The sequence below is a fragment of the Molossus molossus genome, unplaced genomic scaffold (assembly GCF_014108415.1).
Source record: "Molossus molossus isolate mMolMol1 unplaced genomic scaffold, mMolMol1.p scaffold_m16_p_21, whole genome shotgun sequence".
NCBI lineage: Eukaryota > Metazoa > Chordata > Mammalia > Chiroptera > Molossidae > Molossus > Molossus molossus.
Genome location: NW_023425357.1, coordinates 6,028,189 through 6,046,910, shown reverse-complemented (window position 1 = coordinate 6,046,910; position 18,722 = coordinate 6,028,189). Strand labels below are relative to the sequence as shown.

At 57.7% G+C, this 18,722-nt stretch overlaps 2 protein-coding genes across 3 annotated transcripts in view; one reads left to right on the top strand and one right to left on the bottom strand.

The window, feature by feature from the left end:
• SHANK1 (SH3 and multiple ankyrin repeat domains 1) overlaps positions 1 to 7,983 on the bottom strand; it is a 46,307-nt gene extending 38,324 nt beyond the window's left edge. The window contains exons 1-7 of one of the 2 annotated variants that reach the window (XM_036273977.1): positions 7,575 to 7,983; positions 4,836 to 5,133; positions 4,472 to 4,675; positions 3,925 to 3,996; positions 2,169 to 2,277; positions 1,937 to 2,088; positions 46 to 213 (exon numbers count right to left, since the gene is read on the bottom strand). In XM_036273977.1, coding sequence (XP_036129870.1) covers positions 46 to 213; positions 1,937 to 2,088; positions 2,169 to 2,277; positions 3,925 to 3,996; positions 4,472 to 4,675; positions 4,836 to 5,090 — 960 coding nt within the window. In that variant the 5' untranslated portion in view covers positions 5,091 to 5,133; positions 7,575 to 7,983. Of the gene's footprint in view, positions 1 to 45; positions 214 to 1,936; positions 2,089 to 2,168; positions 2,278 to 3,924; positions 3,997 to 4,471; positions 4,676 to 4,835; positions 5,134 to 7,574 lie in introns of those variants that run through there. The other variant, XM_036273976.1, reaches the window with a different exon arrangement.
• A 3,595-nt stretch (positions 7,984 to 11,578) lies between these two features.
• On the top strand, positions 11,579 to 13,578 carry CLEC11A (C-type lectin domain containing 11A). The gene is made up of 4 exons (XM_036274072.1): positions 11,579 to 11,725; positions 11,968 to 12,172; positions 12,487 to 12,678; positions 13,052 to 13,578. Exons 1-4 carry the CDS (start codon positions 11,579 to 11,581, stop codon positions 13,483 to 13,485), a joined length of 978 nt encoding a protein of 325 aa, XP_036129965.1. The 3' UTR covers positions 13,486 to 13,578.
• The last annotated feature ends 5,144 nt before the right edge of the window (positions 13,579 to 18,722 follow it).

Here is an 18,722-nt window from a genome sequence, read left to right as displayed (position 1 = left end):
CCCGGCCCCTGCCCCCAGCGCCCCCCCCTGGCCCAGTCGGGGTACCTGGTGGATTTCCTGCCAGCCGTTCTCATCAGCTATGCCCAGCTGGGCCCTGTTGTACAGGAGCAGCTCACAGCAGCGAGGGTCGCCCCCCACCATAGCTGTGTGGAACAGAGGGGTCAGCCCCCGGCGGTCCTTATAGTTGGGGGAGCCCCCGAGGTCCAGGAGTGCCTAGGGAGGGAGACAGGACCGCCCACAGTCACGAGAGCACTGTGCAGGTCGTCCCACTGAAGAGACGTGAGGCGGGGAGTCCCGGTGACCTCCACTGGCCAATGCCAACTTCAGTTCTGTCGTGATGCCCTTGTGCGACCTTGAGCCCAGCCCCTCCTCTCGCTGAGCTGCTCCCACCCGCTATGGACAATGAGGGGACTGGGAAGCTGCCTCTGGAGGACCCTCCAGCTCGGACACCCAGTCTACCCTCCCCCCACGGCTGGCGTGGGGTGAGCCACCGAGGGAACTCAATGCCCCTCTACTCAGTGGGATGGCCATGGGGACAAATGACAGAGCTGAGTCTGGCTGCAGGGGGACCCTGGCCAAGTGGGAAGGGTTACTGGGACCAAGACCCCAAGGATGGAGCACAGGAGGCCTGGGAACGGGCCAGCTTGGGTAAGGCAGTCGGGCCAGCTTCCAGAAACAGCTCTGGGCACAGGCCGGTGGCACCGAGTATCACGAGGGCAGTGGCGGTAGCTCTGGGAGGTCCAACAGCACCTTCCGTGGCAGCGGACACGGTCGCAACTATACGCCCAGCACGGCGGCCGCATGTGGGCTACTGAGCACTTGAACGTGGCTAGTGAGCCCAAGAAGCGGACATTTTGATTTTAGCTCGTTTTAACCAATTTAAATCTAGCGGCTAGTGGCCGTAGAATGGACAGCGCTGGTCTGGGTCTGGCGGAAGGCAGTGCATTGGGGGTGTATCAGAGGGTCTGTGGGTTCCAGGGGTATAAGTTTTTTTTTTTTGGCTGGGGTTTGACTGCACTTGGGGTTCTTCAAGAAAGGGCTGGAGAAAAGGAAGGAGGGTGTGCTAAGCTGGGGTGTTTGTGAATCGGGGTACTCACCCACAGTTACACATCTTGGAGGGTGATCTACCCTGACCTGTGTGTGAAGAGGGATCAGTGCCTTTGGGAGGAGGTAGGAAGGAGGGCACAGCAGCCCTGGCTGGGTAGCTCAGTTAGTTAGAGCGTCGTCCTAACAGGCCAAGGTTGTGGGTTTGATCCCCAGGCAGGGCACAGACGAGAATTAACCGATGAATGCATACATAAATGGAACAACAAATCTCTCTCTCTCTCTCTCTCTCTCTCTCTCTCTCTCTCTCTCTTTCCAACCCATAAATAAAAAAAGAAGAGACTAGTATTTTAAAATAAGACTAGGTAAGCTGATTCTGTATGTATTTTGTGGGTATATGAGGTTCATTGATTTGGGGGGCTATACGGGCATGGGAGAGGAGGGGGAGTGTATTGGGGTATGCACCTAGATGGGGCTGTGTTTGCAGAGGGTGTATGGAAGAGGGTCTCTAGCTGGGGGCAAAGCAGGGAGCTCCCTGGATATTTCAAGGGGCATGAGGAGCGTCTACACCTCAGGGAGACAGTGGCAGGGTCGGTGTTGTGCTGAGTCAGAAGAAACGGAGGACACCGAGTATCTGGGTGTCGGGAGGGTAATGTCATCTACCAGGCGTAGGGGAAGGGTCCATGTGACTTCAGCTATAGCTGGTCCTGAGCGGGGGAGGGTAGCTGCATCTGGGGATCCTGGGGTCTCAGATTCAGTGGGAGGAGTGACAATGGAGGGGAGGGAAAGGGAGGGTTTGGGGCGATTTGCCCAGTACAGTCTGTGTGGGAAACACAGCAACTTAGGGGTTTCTCTGATGTGCAGGAGGGCCCTGGGGGACCTGGCACCTCACCGTGAGAGCTAGGCAGTGCCGGGCACATGCGGCCTTGTGCAGGGCTGTCATGCCATCCCGGGCTCGGAAGTCGATGTGGGCTCCGCCCAGGCACAGGGTTCGAATGACATCTACGGAGCCTTCTGTCTGGGCAGCCAGCGTCAGGGGGGTCTCTGAGGGGTGAGACAGCAGTCACGTGCAGCTCCCAAGCCTGGTGCTGGGCGCCCCCCAACGCCCCTGGCCCCCTCCCTACCTCCTGAATCTGAGTCATGATAATTGGGGTCCAGCCCCTTGTCCAGCAGCCGAGCCACCTTGTCAGATGTCCCGAGCTGCACGTACTCCAGGAATTTCTTCAGCCCAGTCTGAGTTGTGGACAAGAGAGAAGACAGGCCCATCAGGGAGCAAGGGAAAAGCTGGGGTCTCGAGTTGTGCTGTCCAGTGAAATACACAGCGAGCCACACACGGCATTGAAAAGTCCCTGGTAGCCACTTTTTTAAAAAGGAAAAGGGAAGGCCCTGGCCAAGTAGCTCTGTTGGTGAGAATGTCATCCTGATATACCAAGGTTGTGAGTTTGCTCCCTGATCAGGGCACATACAAGAAGCAATCAATGGCCTGGCCAATGTGGCTCAGTGGTCGAGCATCGACCCATGCACCAAGAGGTTGCCAGTTTGATTCCCAGTCAGGACACATGCCCAGGTTGTAGGCCAGATCCCCATTGGAGCGCATGTAGGAGGCAGCCAATCGATGTTCTCTCTCATCAATGTTTCTATCTCTTTCTCCCTCTCCCTTCCTCTTTCTCTAAAATCAATAAAGAAAAAAAAAATGCAACCAATGAATGCATGAATCAGTGGGACAACAAATTGATGTTTCTCTCTCTCAAATCAATCAATAAAAACATTTTTTTAGACCAGCTGGTGTGGCTCAGTGGTTGAGCATCGACCCATGCACCAAGAGGTTGCCGGCTGGATTCCCAGTCAGGGCACATGCCCAGGATGTGGGCCCAATCCCCAGTGCGGGGCATGCAGGAGGCGGCCAATCGGTGTTCTCTCTCATCGATGTTTCTGTCTCTCTCTCCCTCTCTCTCTAAAATCAATAAAGGAAAAAAATGTTTAAATCAAATGGAAAGGCGACTATCACTGATGTTGAAATTCACTTGGATGACATCTCTTTTGAATCTACTATCACCGTTTCAACAGGTAACCTGTACGAAATTCATTAAGGAGATACTTTACTCTTAGGGGAATCCGAAGTCTGAAATCTGGCATTGCACACTTGCATCGCGGCTAAGCTTGGGGACCAGCCACACAGCAAGAGCTGAATGTGAGCAGGGATCCCATGGCTGACAGCGCTGTTGCGAAGGGATGGGACATTTGGGGGAGGACGAATGCACGGTGGGGGCAGATGAGGAGGAACCAGGGGGCTTTTCCCCTGAGTGACAAGAATCCTTCACTTCACTGTTGACCAAAGCAGCCCCCTGGCTTCCTCCTAGCTCTTAGGGGACCAGGAGAGACACAGGGCACATGGTCCGAAGACTGGAAGGCAAGGTGCCGGGAGGAACAATGTGGCTGGGGAGGGGGGCACCCCTGGATTTGGTAGAGATTTAGGCCACGGGATTAGGGGACTGCAGGGTATCTATGAAACAGTCCCAGACAGAGGGACACTGGATGTCACAGTCCAGGCTAAGGAGAGTGAAGGGCCCTGTGTGAATATGAGGCACCCAGGAAACGAGATGGGAGAGTTCAAGGATGAAGAAAGTGGGAACCAGGCGGAAGTGGTGTGGGTCGGGGTACAGAAACGAGGGGCAAAAAGAGAGGTTCAGGAGTTATGATAGGAAGAGTGGGGGGCATTTGGGGCTATCCCAAAATGGGGACCCTGGCAGAGGGACAAAAAGGTTGAGGAATGTAGAGGGCTATTAGGAAGAGGTGGCAGAGAAAGTGGCTGGGGAGTGGGTTCCAGGTGGGGGACAGTGCGATGGGGGAGGGGGGCAGGTACCAGCAGGGTTCTCTCACCTTTGTGTGCAACTTGGCCAGCTGCTTCTCATCCAGGTTGGTCTGTTTGTAAACTCGGGTCTTGTACCGGAACTGAGGCCAGGGGTGGGGTAAGGGGAGAGACAGAGGCTTAGCGTCAGGGGCCTGGGGAGGAGGCTGGACTCCTTCTGAGCTCAGGGTCAGGATGGAAACAGCCCCAGCCTTGCTTGGGTGGACAGAGGGGTGCAGGACTGTGGTGTGTGTGTGTGTGTGTGTGTGTGTGTGTGTGTGTGTGTGCAGACTGTAACCCCTAACGTGAAGGAGTCTGGATCCCACAGGGAATGTTCTAGAACACCTGCTATAACTAGGGATCCTCCCCCAATTTGCTGGATGAGGAAAAGCTTGGAGTGGGGAAGTGACTTTCCCAAGGCCACTCTGCTGTCCAGAGAATGGACAGGAATTTGAACTCAGGCCTCTCTGATTCTTAGGGGCACGGAGACCCGGAAGATCCCTTGGCTGGGAGAACACCTGGATGGGGAAGCTGTGGGGGGACATGCCTTCTCTCATCTGGGAAGGCTGTGGGCCTCACCTCCAGGTAGGGCACCCCCTTCTCGAAGGACTGGGGGTACTCCCGCAGCAGCCGCTCCTCCTCCAGGAAGTTGGCGTCGCGGCCCGAGGTGGCGGGCTGGAACAGGCCGTAGTTCAGCACGTCCTGCAGGCTCTCGCTCAGGGCGCAGAGCACCTGCTGCTTGGCCGTCCAGATGGTGGCATCCGGGTTGAAGCGCAGGCATTTCTGGGGGGGAAGGTGGTAGGGAGGAGCCTGAGGTGGTTTGGGAAGGGGGTGGGGGTGATTCTGGGAACAGGGGCCACGTGGGAGGACACCCAGCAGCAGAGGCCTCCTAGCGTGGGTTGGGGCCTCTGTCCCCCTGCTGGCCAGTGGCAGGGTCACTCACGGTCTGGTGCAGGTCTGGGATGCCAATCCTGAAAACCATCATGCTGAAGTGGGCGTCGTCCGGGACAGACATGGAGCGGCCCTGGATGCCTCCCGCTGAGGCCAGATTACCAGGTGCCCCGCTGCCCCGGCCCTGGGTCCCCCGGAGGCCTCTCCCAGGCCCGTCTGGGGAGCTGTCGGACTCTGAGGCTCCCTCGGGACACTCGCTGGCACTGTGGCGTTCCTCGTCCTCGCTTGAGGCGGGGCTGTGGGTCATTGTGGGGCCACGGGGCGATGGGGGACGGCAGCATCACAGGTCGCTGCGGGGGGGCCAAGGGCGGCTGTCAGACTCGGAGCCCCAACCCCTCAAAGGCCACAGACACACTCGGCAGCCCAGTGGTCAAGGCCAGCGGCCCCACACTGCCAGAGGCGGGCAGGAAGAAGGCGGGACACACCCCAGACACTCCCACAGACTGAGCACACCCCCCACCTCTGCCATGCTGCCAGCACGTGTCCTTCCCTGCCCTTGGCCCTGCTCGAAGCCCCCGCCCCTCCTGCGCCCCATTTTGCCGCTGACCCAGCGTGGAGGTGTCCCAGAAACCGCAGAATCACCGCGGGAGCTACTGGCCCACTTTGCCAGGCCACAGAAAATGCAGCTAAAATTAGCTGAGGACAGACAGGTGGACGACCCACCGGCATCCTGCCCTCCTGGCCCCAGCCTGGCCCCAGCCTGGCCCCTCAGCGGAGGCCCTCCCATCCTCCTCCTGGATAGCCGAGGGGCGGGGGCTGAGATGTAGTAAGGGGGAGAGGGAGGTGCCAGGAGCCTGGGGCAGCAGGAGCAGGAGGCCACGTGGTGCCCCAGCGGGTGGAGCTGGTGACTTCACTGAAGTGTGGCTGACAACGTGTGCAGAGGGCTGGGGAACGAGTGTCCCAGGGGAGCCAGGGCACCGGGATAGGGGTGTCATGGGGCAAAACATCATGCGAGGGGTGCCCCTGAGGGAACCACAAGAGGTGGCCTGTGTAGGTGGTTGGGGGCATCTCAAGAGGGTGTGTGGGTGGCTGGGGAGGCTGGTCCTGGGAGGGCTGTCCAGATGACAGTAGTGTGGTGGCCTGCACCACTGTGGGGTGGCTGGAGATGACCTGTGGGCATGTATGAGAACTGGCTATGCAGGGTGGGTGGATCAGCATTGCCTGGTACTGGTGGCCCCACTCTGAGGGAGACTGGGGGGCTGGGAGGGATAAGGAGTGGGGTGAGGGTCTGGGGGACTGGAGTGGGAAGGATTCCTACCCTTCTCCAAGGAGGTAGTGTCAAGAAGGTGGGTCCCCAATGGGGTCCCCCTGGCTCATCTCCCCCACTCCTACCCCAGCATGGGAAACCAGAATGTCTGGTCTGGTCCCTCCCCCCCACACCAGGCCCAGCTCCTGCACCGTTGCCATGGAGATGGGAAGCAGTGAAGGGTACTGCTGACTTTGGGGGAGTGGGGATGGGCTGGGGGGTTGGGGGAGGGAATGTAAAATGTGTGTGAGAGGAGACTTCCAAGAGCTGTGGGCGAGCCAGCATCGCCACTGCCGGCCAACCGCTCCCCCGTGCGAGCGCAGGACTACGAAGCCCCCTGCCCCCCAGGTACTGCCCCACCTCGCCCTCGCAGAAGCCCCGGCCTCCTGCTCTCGGCTCCACTCCACATGCACCTCCCGACACGGGGCCCGCAGCCACTCCCCCTCGGCTGACCCTGGCTGACCTCCAGCCTACACCGGGCACTACAGGGGTTGCCGCTGGGAAGAAAGCAAAGCCGGCGCGGGCCCCCGGCGCGCGCGGCTGCCCCCAACCCCCAGGACCAGCCCGGCCCCTCCCCCTCCGGCCCCGAAGGAGGGAGCGGGCACACTCCGCCGGGGCGGCATGAATCAAACGCTCCGCGGCTAAGAATAGCTGGCACGCAGCTGGCACTGAGACTGGCTGAGGAATCGGCGAGGGGGGGAGGGAGAGAGGGGGCGCCCTGGGAGGCTGCAAGGGTCGGGGGGCGGCTGGCGTGGCTGACAGCGGTACCCGGGAGAATGAAAGGAGGCGGAGAGAGGCGGGAGAGGGAGCAGGGCCAGGGCCCAGAGCCGGCGGGGGAGAGCCCCGGGCCGGGAGAGGGGGCGGGGGCACCCGGCAGCGGGACTCGGGGGCGGGAGCCGAGGGGGCGCGCCGGCCGGAGGAACAGGGAGAGGCGACGGGGTGGGGATTGGGGGGAGCTGGTAAAGGTGTTGGGAGCGGATTGGAGGAGCCTGAAAGGAGAAGCAGGAACTAGAAGGGGGTCGAAGGGGGCGGAGGAGGCCAAGGCCCAGACCCCCGCTAAAGGCGGGTGGGCACCGGGGCGTTCTGGGGAGGGGCCTCGCGCGGTGTGGCAGCAGGAAGGGTCTAGGGACCTGGGTGGGCCAGGGTGGGCGAGGCGGGGGAGTGGCCGGGCAGGGCTCAGAGGCGGGTACAGAGACCGAGCTCCCGGCTGTGGAGCGCCGGGAGGAAGGTTCGGGCCGGGGGTTCTAGCGGGGATGGGGGGCGCATCCTCCCATCAAGTCTGCGATCTGGGACGGGGCACCGGGGACCCGGGCGTAACCCAATTTGGCGTCGCCCGGGGCAACGCTCCCCTCCTGGCCCCCACCCCCCACCGCACGCCTGGGCCAGGAGCCCGACTCGCGGCCAAGGACGTCCGGGCACCCCCGCCCCCTCCCGCATCTCCAACCCCGCGGCGCCCCCAGACCCCCGGCTTCCCGGTCCCCTTACCTGCCTGGCGGGGCTGCTGAGTCCCGGTCGGCGGCGCCCGCAGCCCCTCCCCCCTCCCCCCACCCCCCACCCCCCCGGAGACGGGGGACCCTCAGGCCATGCCCCACCGCCCCGGAGGGCGAGCGGGCCGGGAAGGGGGCGGGCGGGGGCCGGGGGGGAGGGCGGGGGGGCCGAGGACCTCACCCCCCCCGCGGACCAGGCCTGGCCATCCGCAGAGCGTCCCCTTTTAGCCGCGGCCGCCGCGCCCCTCCAGGCTAGCCCGCCCCCGGCTGGGTCCGGCCCGCTCCGGGCGCCGCGGCTCCGCCGGCTCTTCCTCCTCTTCTTCCTCAGGCCGCCGCCGCCGCCGCCGCCGCCGCCCGCTCCGCGCCTCCTCTGTCTCCCTTCTCGCTCTCTCGCTCTCGCTGTCTCTCCCTCACCCTGTCTCTCTCTCTCTCTCTCTGTCTCCCTCCCTCTTTCCCTCCCTCCCCTCCCTCCGCCCTCTCCCCTCCCTCCGGGAGCCGGTGAGAAGACATCGCCCCTCCCCGCGCCCCCAAACCTCGCCCATCCCCGCCACTGCCGGCTCCGCCCCCTCCCCCACCCCTCCCCCACCACTCCTCCTCGCCCCCAGATCCCGAACCCGGACTCCACCCCTGCTTGCCCCCAAACCCCGACCATGGGGCTCCGCCCCCTAAGAATACCCCCTCCACACTCACACCCCAGGACCACCCCTTCCCAGAGTGCTTCCCACCCTCTCTACACACAGTAGGGCGCAAAAAATATTTATTGCTGAACTCTACACCCCCAAATTGGATGTTACCAGCTATAGATTCCTGTGCTGTCCCCCAACCACACACACACACCCTCCCTCAAGGCACAGGTGCACAGAGACACTAGCTGGCCTCGCAGGTGCAGCCATCCCACGTGTACATACTCTCCAGGGCATGCACAACGACCTACCTGAGTGTACATTTCCACAAACACTCAGCTACACGGACATGTCACACCTGTGCGCCAGAGCATGTGGGCAGCACTGCACGCACATTAACACACCCCACACACAGCACGCACCCCAATGTGCACGCTCAGATCTCCAGTTCACACGAAACCCCCAAACAGATGCACACTGTAGGGAGATGTGTGCATGCGTCCCCATCACGCTCACCCACCTCGCCATCCATCACACAGGTGTGCACACGCCCACTTAGATGCGCAACACGGGGCCAGAGCTCCCTCCATAATTGTTGCTGACATTTCTTGAGCACTTCCTGTGTGCCAGGCTCCCTTCTATTCTGGATTTACTCAACTTCTGCCACCAATCTATGGGCTGGGTAGGAACATTCACCATCCCTGTTTCCCAGAGGTTCAGAGAAGCTAAGCAACTTGCTCAAGGTCACCCAGGCGAGGCCAGGGATCAGGGACAGATAGGCTGGCTCAAAGTCTTCACACTGCAGTTGTTCACTATGGGGGACACCGTGGTTGTATACCCTCCTTCATAACTCAGCTTGCTGGTGCCCCAGATGCACCCACGGGGCCAGGGAAGATCCCACAGGGTTTCAGTGAAAGCGTCTCCACAGCCCAGACTTCTACCCTTCTCCCAGCTCCAACAGCACCTTCAGGGCCACCAGTCAGAGCACAGGTGCCTATACAGGGCAGTTCCAGGTGGCCTCTGCAGGCATCTCCAGCTGCAGGCTCCAGGGTACCTCTGCTTTAGCTGGAGCAGGTGCCAGCCCAGCTCTGGGAGGTCCCCTCTGGATGCACACCCATCAGCCCAGGTGGTGAGCAGCTGGGCCCTGAGAGAGAACAGCTGCCCATGTTGGTGCCAGCAGTGAGAGGCTGTGCACCCTTCTACAGTGTACAGGGCCTTTCCTAGCCTGTGCATGATATCCGGAGGCCTCTAGCTGTCGAGGAGGGGTCCTCAGAACCCAATGGGCACCCAAGAGGTCCAGGCTCTGATGTGATGAGCAGCCTGCCCGAGGTCACATTGCCTTCTGCTTTCTTGGAAGACAGAGCCTGGATGCATTGATTTCAAAGGCCCCTCCTGGGGCTCCCAGCAGCTGAGGGCAGGTGCCCTGCTCTAGCTTAGAGCCAGAAGCCTTGGCTAGCTGCCTCCATGCTGGTGACCTCCGGCAGGTTGTGCTGTCCCCTCTCTAGCCTTGGTTTCCTCCCTAGAAGAGTGGACCTGCCATCCCTGGCTGGTGAGCTCCATGCTTGCTGGCACAGCCAGGCAGGTCGAATCTAGGAAAGCCCTGCATGAGTCACGAGTCTGGCATAGAGTGGGCATGGCATGGCCTCTTGCTTCTCCTGCTTGTGCAGCCTCCCTTCCATTGCCCTCACCACCTCCATCCACCCTGGCTGCCCCAATCCTTTCCTGGCCCCGACAGTCAAGCCTTGAGTCTTCTGGCTAAGCTATTACTCCGCCACTCATGGCCACTTCCTTTCTCATTCAGTAGACTGACTGAGCACCTATTATGTGCTCGGTTAGCCCTGTTCTAACTCTGGGGATACAGCAATAAACAAGAATCCCTGCTGTCATTGGCAGGAGACAGACCGCAAACAAGCAAACAAACAAATTAGACAATACCAGGCTTGAAGATATCAAAAAGATAAAACGGGGTGTTTTAATGAAGTAACTTTCAGAAGTGAAGCTTCTCTAGATAAAAGTCAGAAAAGGCCTCTCAGAGCTGAGATTGCAGGAATGAGAAGGGGCTGGGCCACAGAGCCTTATTCTAGAAGGATGAAAAGATGAGTGCTAAAGCTACGAGGTGGGAAGGAGCTTAACATTCAGGAAATAGCTAAGAGGCTACCCACACTCCAGTGTGGCTGGCTCCTAGGGGGCAGAAGAGTGGGGGTGATGAGCTTGCAGAATTGTGAAGGGCCCACCCTTCCCAGCCCCCTGCAGGGCAGGCCAGACCCTTGCAAAGGACACGGTTTGGCTTCTCTTCTGCCTGTGATGGGAAGCTGGGGAAGCAGGGGAGTGGGGAGTGACGCGATCTGATTTACAGTTTGGAAGCATTGCTCTGGCTGCGGCAGAAGCGTGGATTGGAGGGGCTAGAGAGGAAGGAGGGGGAGAACAGGAGGAGGCGACTGCAGTGGTCCAGGCTGGAGATGAACCTCGCTGACTGCTCAGAGCTCTGTGTGCACCCAGCCCAGCATCTGCTTACTCCACCTCCTGGAGAAAGCTTCCCTGACCCCCACCCACCCATTCTCCTTCCACCCCTTTTCCCTAGCCCCTCACCCAGTAGGGCTGTCTGTCTGCTGGTCTGGAGTCCCCAGTCACCCCAGGAGGGGTTCAGCCCGCAGGCTTTCAGAAAAGTATGGCAAATGAATCCCAGAGGTCGGCCTCCTAGGGCTGCACACACAGCCACACACATGCTCTTCATATGTGTCCCACACACTCACTTGCCCCTTGGGGCGAGAGCTTGGAGGGCGGGGATAAAGGAGCTGAGGGCAGAAGGCGCCCTGGAGGCTGAGAACGGTGGGAAAGCTCTTCCAGCAGGGTGTGTGGGCAACAGTGGCCGCAGGGTAATAACAACCTTGGAGAGACCCTGCAGTCTCTCCCCTGCTGAGGAGTGGCCAGGGGACCGAGGGGAGCAGGGTCAAGTCCCAACAACCCTCCCTCCAGGGGGTTCTTCGGTAGAGACTTTCTTCAGGATCCCTTGGAGAGCTAGCTCCATGCTCTTGCTGACCATCTGAGCTTTTGGCCCTGGCAGAAGGAAACAACAGGGCGGAACTGAGCTCTGGAAAATGGGAAGAGGGGGGTGTGAGGGGAGACCCAGGGCGGGATTCAGGCTTTGGAACGTTGGAGGTTTCCGGCCACAGAGGCAGGGCCTCAAGGGAGCCAAGAGAGGCGGGGAGAGACTCACATCAAGGAACAGAGACAGGAGTTGAGAGGAGAGGGACCAGGGAGGAGCTGGGAGAGGTGGGGACCAGGGGGCTAGTGATCTGCACACACTCCAGTCCCCAGAGTCACCCCCTCCCCAGAGACATTTGTCGACAGCCTTGGGTGCTGCACTGAGCCCACCCTGATGCAGGCAGCCTGGCTCCTTGGGGCCCTGGTGGTCCCCCAGCTCCTGGGCTTCAGCCAAGGGGCTCGGGGACCTGAGAGGGAGTGGGAGGGGGACTGGGGAGGCGCCCAGGAGGAGGAACGGGAGAGGGAAGCCCTGATGCTGAAGGTGAGTTGGGGAGAGGCGGAGGGGGAGGACCTGACCACTATGCGCTTGGGAGGGGCTACTCCAGGATCAGGGAAATAGGCAAGGGGGAGGGATGGGACAGGCTCAGAGGATGGGGGTGATGGGTTCACAGAAGGGACTCGAGAGCAGTGAGACAGCTTATAGCTGGAGAGGGGTTGGTTGGAACATCTGGGGAATCAGAATGGGGCGACAGGCTGTCCCTGACCATCCTTCCCCTGCCTCAGCATTTACAGGAGGCCCTGGGGCTGCCCACTGCGAGGGGGGACGAAAATCCTGAGGGAACCCCTGAAGACAAAGGGGCCTGGGAGACTGAGGAGGGCCATCAGGGAGAGGAAGAAGAGGAAGCAATGCCAATCCCCTCCTCCAGCCCCAGCCCCAGCCCCAGCCCCAGCCCCTCTCCCACCCCGGAGGACACCGTCACTTACATCCGTGAGTTATCATTAGCTCCGTCCTGCCCCCCAGGCCTCCACCGTCATTTTCACCCAAATGAACGTCCTTTCACTGCCGGGGAACCTTTCAATCGCTCAGGCCCAGCCCGTGGCGCCCATACCCCCATGAGCTCCAGGTCCTGGCCTTGCCTCCCCAAAGCCCCGGCCATCGATCTTCCAGGACTCTCGAGTCACTCCACCCTACCCTCACAAACTCCGCCTCCTGAGGCCCTAGGTCCCTGTCCCCCCAGGTCCTCCGGTCCCCCGATTCCGCCCCCAGGGTCCCCGCCCAACGTGCGCCCTGTCCGTCTGCAGTGGGCCGCCTGGCGGGCCTAGACGCAGGCCTGCACCAGCTGCACGTCCGTCTGCACGTGCTGGACACCCGTGTGGTCGAGCTGACCAAGGGGCTGCGGCAGCTGCGGGAGGCGGTGGGCGACACCCGAGACAGCGTGCAAGCCCTACAGGAGGCGCAGAGCCGCGCGGAGCGCGAGCATGGCCGCTTAGAGGGTGAGTCCGCACCGTGAAGGGCGGGGAAAGCGGGCCGATCCGGGGCTGGCGGGGGGCTGGTGGGAGGAGGGGGCCCGGAGAAGTCTGGGGACCCTGGGCATCACGGGCGAGGGGGTTCCTGGAGACTTGTGTTGTGCTGGCTGATGGGAGGTTAGAGTAGCGGGGAGGGTGAGTGCCGGGAGCAGGCGGGCGGTGCGGGAGGCACACTCCACACCACGCGGTAGAGCAGATCCCACTCTACACGCGCCACGCCCCCCACAGCCCGGTCCCTACAGTCTGGCACCGCCCACGGCGTTCCTGACTCCGCCCCCTTGATGGTTCTGACCCCGCCTCCTCCCCGCCCTCCAAGGATCTGACCCCTCCCCTCCCGCAGGCTGCCTGAAGGGGCTGCGCCTTGGCCACAAGTGCTTCCTGCTCTCGCGCGACTTCGAGGCTCAGGCGGCGGCGCAGGCGCGGTGCGTGGCGCGGGGCGGGAGCCTCGCACAGCCAGCTGACCGCCAGCAGATGGAGGCGCTCACTCGCTACCTGCGCGCGGCGCTGGCGCCCTACAACTGGCCGGTGTGGCTGGGCGTGCACGACCGGCGCGCCGAGGGCCTCTACCTCTTCGAGAACGGCCAGCGCGTGTCCTTCTTCGCCTGGCACCGCGCGCCCAGCCCCGAGTCCAGCGCCACGCCGCACCCGCTCAGCCCCAACCAGCCTAACGGCGGCGCGCTCGAGAACTGCGTGGCACAGGCCTCGGACGACGGCTCCTGGTGGGACCACGATTGCGAGCGGCGCCTCTACTACGTCTGCGAGTACCCTTTCTAGCGGGGCCGGCCCCCCGCCTCTCCATTCAATCCCGAAACCCGCCCCTTGCCAGGGCCGTGCACCCTGCGAGAGCGCTTTCTTCTGTCCCACTCTTCCTTCCTCCCCCTTCCCCTCCCCCTCCCCCTCCCCCCGCCTTGCTGGGCGATTCTGAAGTGGGGGTGGGGACTTCCGCGGGGCTGGGACCCCTTCCTTGCCTGTGTTTTCCTGGGAGTGGCGAGCACCAGACCAGGTCCAGCGACAGTAAAACCTTCTGGAATCTGACTTGAGCGGGCAGTGGAAGCACTTTGGGCCTTTATCTCGCCGCGTGGCAGGCCGGGAAAGGCAAGAACCTGGCCTTGGGATGCCTGTCCTGTTCCTCTTTTTACGGATGTTATTTGAGCCTCAGAATCATCATATGGAGAACACTGATGCATATGCACACACGGTCATCCGCTCCACACAGATGTCGGGATTACATAAGTGCACGCACTACTAACGCCTTCAGCCCCATTGAGCCCCCGCCCAGGGCCTTCGGGACCCAGGGCCTGTCAATCATTGTCCCAGGTCTTGGTCCTGATCAGAGAAATCTGGGAATCACAAAGTAGCTAAAGGCTCTGACAAGTCTTGCAAGAAAGACCCTTTTTAATTTTGTTTAGCATGTCTCAAACTGGTTTCAGCAGATGGTACTGAAACATAATGTCAGGCACCCCCCCTCCCCCCCCACACACACTCCCTTCCCTTTCCCCTACCCCCAGGGTCCTGTGCTGAGACACAAACTTGAAGACTTCCCCAGCCTGGAAGTGTAGGCTCCCTCCCAATGTTCCCTTCTCTACTTTGCCTGTGAGGCCATGAGCCAATCTCTTCCCTGCTCTGAGCCTCAGTTTCCTCATCTGAACATAGGCACAATCACCCCTACCTTGTCTGGCTCTTGGGATGTTCAGAGGAGCCCAGGAACATGAGCATTTGAAAAATGGTGGAACATGACCCACATTATACCTTTATTTCCCCACCATTTTTCATATCTTGATTCCCCGGGGCAGAGAGGACACCCAGAAGTCACCCCAGTTCCCCCTAATACTGGCATCATGGTCTTGACCCTGACATCACAGGAACTAGGAACCTGAGTATGACACTGTCGTTACATCTCTTCCCTCAGCTGTGGCACCACCAGCCTAAATTGTCACCATTGGATCAACCAGTTACAGTCACCCCTGTCATCTCCAAAAGGGGGGAGTACCCCCCCCCCCAGGTGCCATTTATCAACCCCACAGCTCCCATAGGTGGTGAAGAATGAGAGGCTGGAGGGTAAGGGGGTGGCCTCTGGTCAGGAAGACTTCAATGATGGGATTGAAGACCTTGCTCAAAATTCTTGCCCCTGAGTTTGTTTTCCAGCAGAATCATAGGCTACCAGAAGATAGATTAAGCAGGCATTGAGAGTATCTGCCATTGCCCAGGAGAGATCCACCCTCACAGACCTGACTGACATTCTGGAAAGTAAGTGGATTGGGCATTTCAATGGATATACCTGCCTGGACTGGAGCCAGATGGCCCAAGTTCTAGTCCAGCCTAGGCCACTTCCTACTGGGAAAATTTGAGTAAGATTTCTCTCCTGACCCTGCACGACCGGATAGCTTAGGGGGCAGGGCTGAGTATGACCAACTCTGTGTGCCAAGCATACCCTGGCACATGGGAGCCTGCTGAATGGAGGATGGCTGTCTGGGGCCAGGTTGGGGACCCTGAGATGAGTAGGATCTCTAACTGCTTCTCGTCCTCCCTGGCCTCCCCTGGGCTCCCACAGGGTCCAAAGCTTTCCGCATCATACCCTCCCACTCTAGATACCACTGCCTGGTCAGTGTCTGTCATACCAGTCCAGGAACAAAGAGTTGGGGCACACAGAGAGGTCCCAGGTGGTGAGTGGAGGGCATTTGCAAGGATTGTTTATGCATCAGATCAGGTCGCCTGTACGCAGCATTCTGGGTTGATTCGTGATTCAGATCTGCATATAGGAACGCTTACCCCTCCCAGGCCTACCAAGGGTCAGCATTCACCAGTGCCCCCCCCCGCCCCCCCCCCCCCCCCCCCCGCACTCTCCGCGTAGCACCTGCTTTGAGAGCTCAGAGCTGCGGAGCAGAAAAAGCCTCAGCAACTGATTGGGGTCGATACGTTAATGGATCCCAGGGAAATGGTAGAGGAAGGACGCAAGGCCTGAGCTGATCCAGCCAGGGGAAGACCTGTAGTCTGTAGCCGCACGGGCTTGTCAGGACTACAAATCCCAGGCGGCTGAGCGACAGCTCCAACCCCACCCCTTCCCCGCCGTCTCAGAACCACGTGTCCTGGCAGTGTCGGGTGGCTCACGCTGGTCCTTCCGCAAGCCCCGCCCCTCCTCCACGTGTAGATCCCAGCAAGCTTAGGGCCAGGCCTTTCGCATTAACAGGACTCAGCAGTCTCTGACCATTGGAGTCGCCCCGAGGTACTATGGGAAATGTAGTGCGGTCACGGGTTAATGGGTAGAAAAACCCAAAATCGAAGAGTCGAACGTTCGTTGAGCCTTAGACTATAACCGGCGCTCAGATCTCTCCGTCGAGGGTTTTTCAAAATACGGGTGAATTTCCATGGGTAGAGCATAACCATTTAAAACAAATAGTGAAACAAGTTCATAGAAAATGGTTAGAAATAATTATCAAAATTTGAATGCCTACGTACTAAATGACAGTGTGAAATACAACCAAATTTTTTATTTTGCCTGAAGAAAATTTGCTAAACACTAGTGCAAACTAATTTAGCTTCTAATTAAAAACGAAACAAAACAAAGCCTTTTATTTGGAAATAATTTTAAACTTATGGACTACTTGCACATGTACAAATAGTATTTTGTATTTTATATACCCTTTACCCAGTTTTATCTGTTGTTAACAGTTTACTTCCATTGCTTTATCTCTGTCTTTATCTATACGTCCATCACCATCCATCCATCCATCCTAACCCAGTTACCACGGACAAACCAAAGTCAGGTTCACCGACCGATTGCAGTGAAGGAGACCACATTCCAGTAGAGGACAGTGACTGAGTTGTAGGATTTGGGAAAAGAAAGGAATTTAAGTGAAATTAAATGAAACTGTGTCTTGGTAGCTTTGGAGCAAAGCAGTAATGTATATAAATGAGTCAACATCAGGCCTGGAATGCAAAGTGGACTCAGGGTCCTGTTTCTTTGGAAACTACAACTTAAGACAAAGGTGGTGTGTTGTTCCCAGCTCTTGATCAGGGCTGGAAATTGAGGCTTTTTTTGTCTTTGTCAAAGTGCCTCAGACCTTCCAGGCAAGAGTAGGATGTGTTCATTCTTATGGCTTCATTTTCAAACAGCAAAATTTCCAAAAACCTATGATTTTAGAGAACAAAGTTTCTCAGTGAGCAAAATAGCAGTGGTTGCTGACAAAAGGGGGTCGTTAGGACAGTTTACAGCCTATTCCTGGGAGAGATGTTTCCTGTTGGCTTTGCGGCTGGCTTTATCTGTGTCCAGAGATTGATGGCAGGCAGATTTTTTCCACTCCTAGATGGTTTTTGTTTCTCAATATATACATACGGTTTTTGTTGTTGTTAATCCACACTGGAGGATATTTTTTCCATTGATTTTTAGAGAGACTGGAAGGGAGGGAGGGAGAGAAACATTGATATGGGAGAGACACATTGATTGGTTGCCTCAGGCCTGTGCTCCGACCAGGGCCTGGGATCAAACCTGCAACCCAGGTACGTGCCCAGGAATTAAATCCACAACCCTTTGGTGATCAGGCTGACACTCTAACCATTGAGCAACACTGGCCAGGGCTACATATTCTAGTTTTTTAGTTGCTTCTTTGGGGCTTATAACATACATTAAAAAAATGTTTTTCTTTATTGATTTTAGAGAGAGAGGAAGAGAGAGAGAGAGAGAAACATTGACATGAAAGGGACACATCAAGTGGCTGCCTTCCACACCACCCCAACCAGGGCTGGGGATGAATCACAACCAAGGTACGTGCCCTTGGCCGGAATCGAACCTGTAATTTCCTGGTCCACGGGCCGATGCTCTAAATACCGAGCCAAACTGGCCAGGGCTAATTTTTTTCTTTTATTGATTTAGAGAGAGAGGAAGGGAGAGGGAGAGAGAGATAGAAACATTGATGAGAGAGAACATTGATTGGCCACCTCCTGCATGCCCCCCACTTGGGATTTGGCCTACAACCTGGGCATGTGCCCTGACCAGGAATCGAACCAGTGACCTCTTGGTGCACGGGTTGATGCTCAACCACAGCCACACTGGCTGGGCTGTATGCTGTCTTTTATTGTTATGATGTGTCAGCAAGACAACCAGAGATGCACAGCTGAATTGTAAATGAGAGGAGCGCTTTATTCACTGGAGGGCTGCAGGGGGCATAGTCTCCCCAAATCAACAGCCCCGAGCATTCTTACAGTTCCGTTTATAAAGACCAAAACCACATCCTCTTCATGCTTCCTTGGCGTCATTAAGGGGACAATTGATACAGATAGGGGGCATAAGGCGCTGTTACAAAGGTCAGGAAATCATTAATCACAGTATTTTTATGTTTTTTTCTGGGTTTCCCAAGGCTATTACTAATCCTTTTATTTTTATGGTTCCGGTTCCTTAAGGCCACGGTGTTTAGATGAGTCAAGGTGTGTACATGTTATCAGTTGCTGGTCAGAATGGAGTTACTTAAATTAAGTAGTCTACTTCATTATGACATAATAACCTTTGCTAATTCTTTTCCTGTGGATTTGTATTAGCATTTGGAATAACATTGCTTCCAGCTGGAAGAACTTCTTTAGAATGTCTTGTGAGACAGGTCTGCTAGCAACAAATTCTCTCAATTTTTGCTTATCTTGGAATGTCCTTATTTTACCTTCATTTTTGAAAGACAGCTTTGCTGGGTATAGGATCCTTGGTTGGCACTTTTATTCTTCGAGCACTTTTAATATGTTATGCCACTGCCTTCCAGCCTTCATACTTTTGGCTGAGAAGTCAGCTATATATCTTATTGGGGTTTCTTTGCAAGTGAAAAATAATTTTTCTCTTTCTGCTTTCAAGATTATCTCTTTGTACTTGACTTTCAACATTTTATTAGGCTGTGTCTGATTATGGGTCTCTTTATGTTTACCCTATTTGAGTCTGTCCTATTTGAGCTTCCTGGATGTGTAGGTTAGTGTAATAAATTTGGGAAGTTTTCAGCCATTACTTATTCATTTTTTTTTTCTTGTTCCTTTCT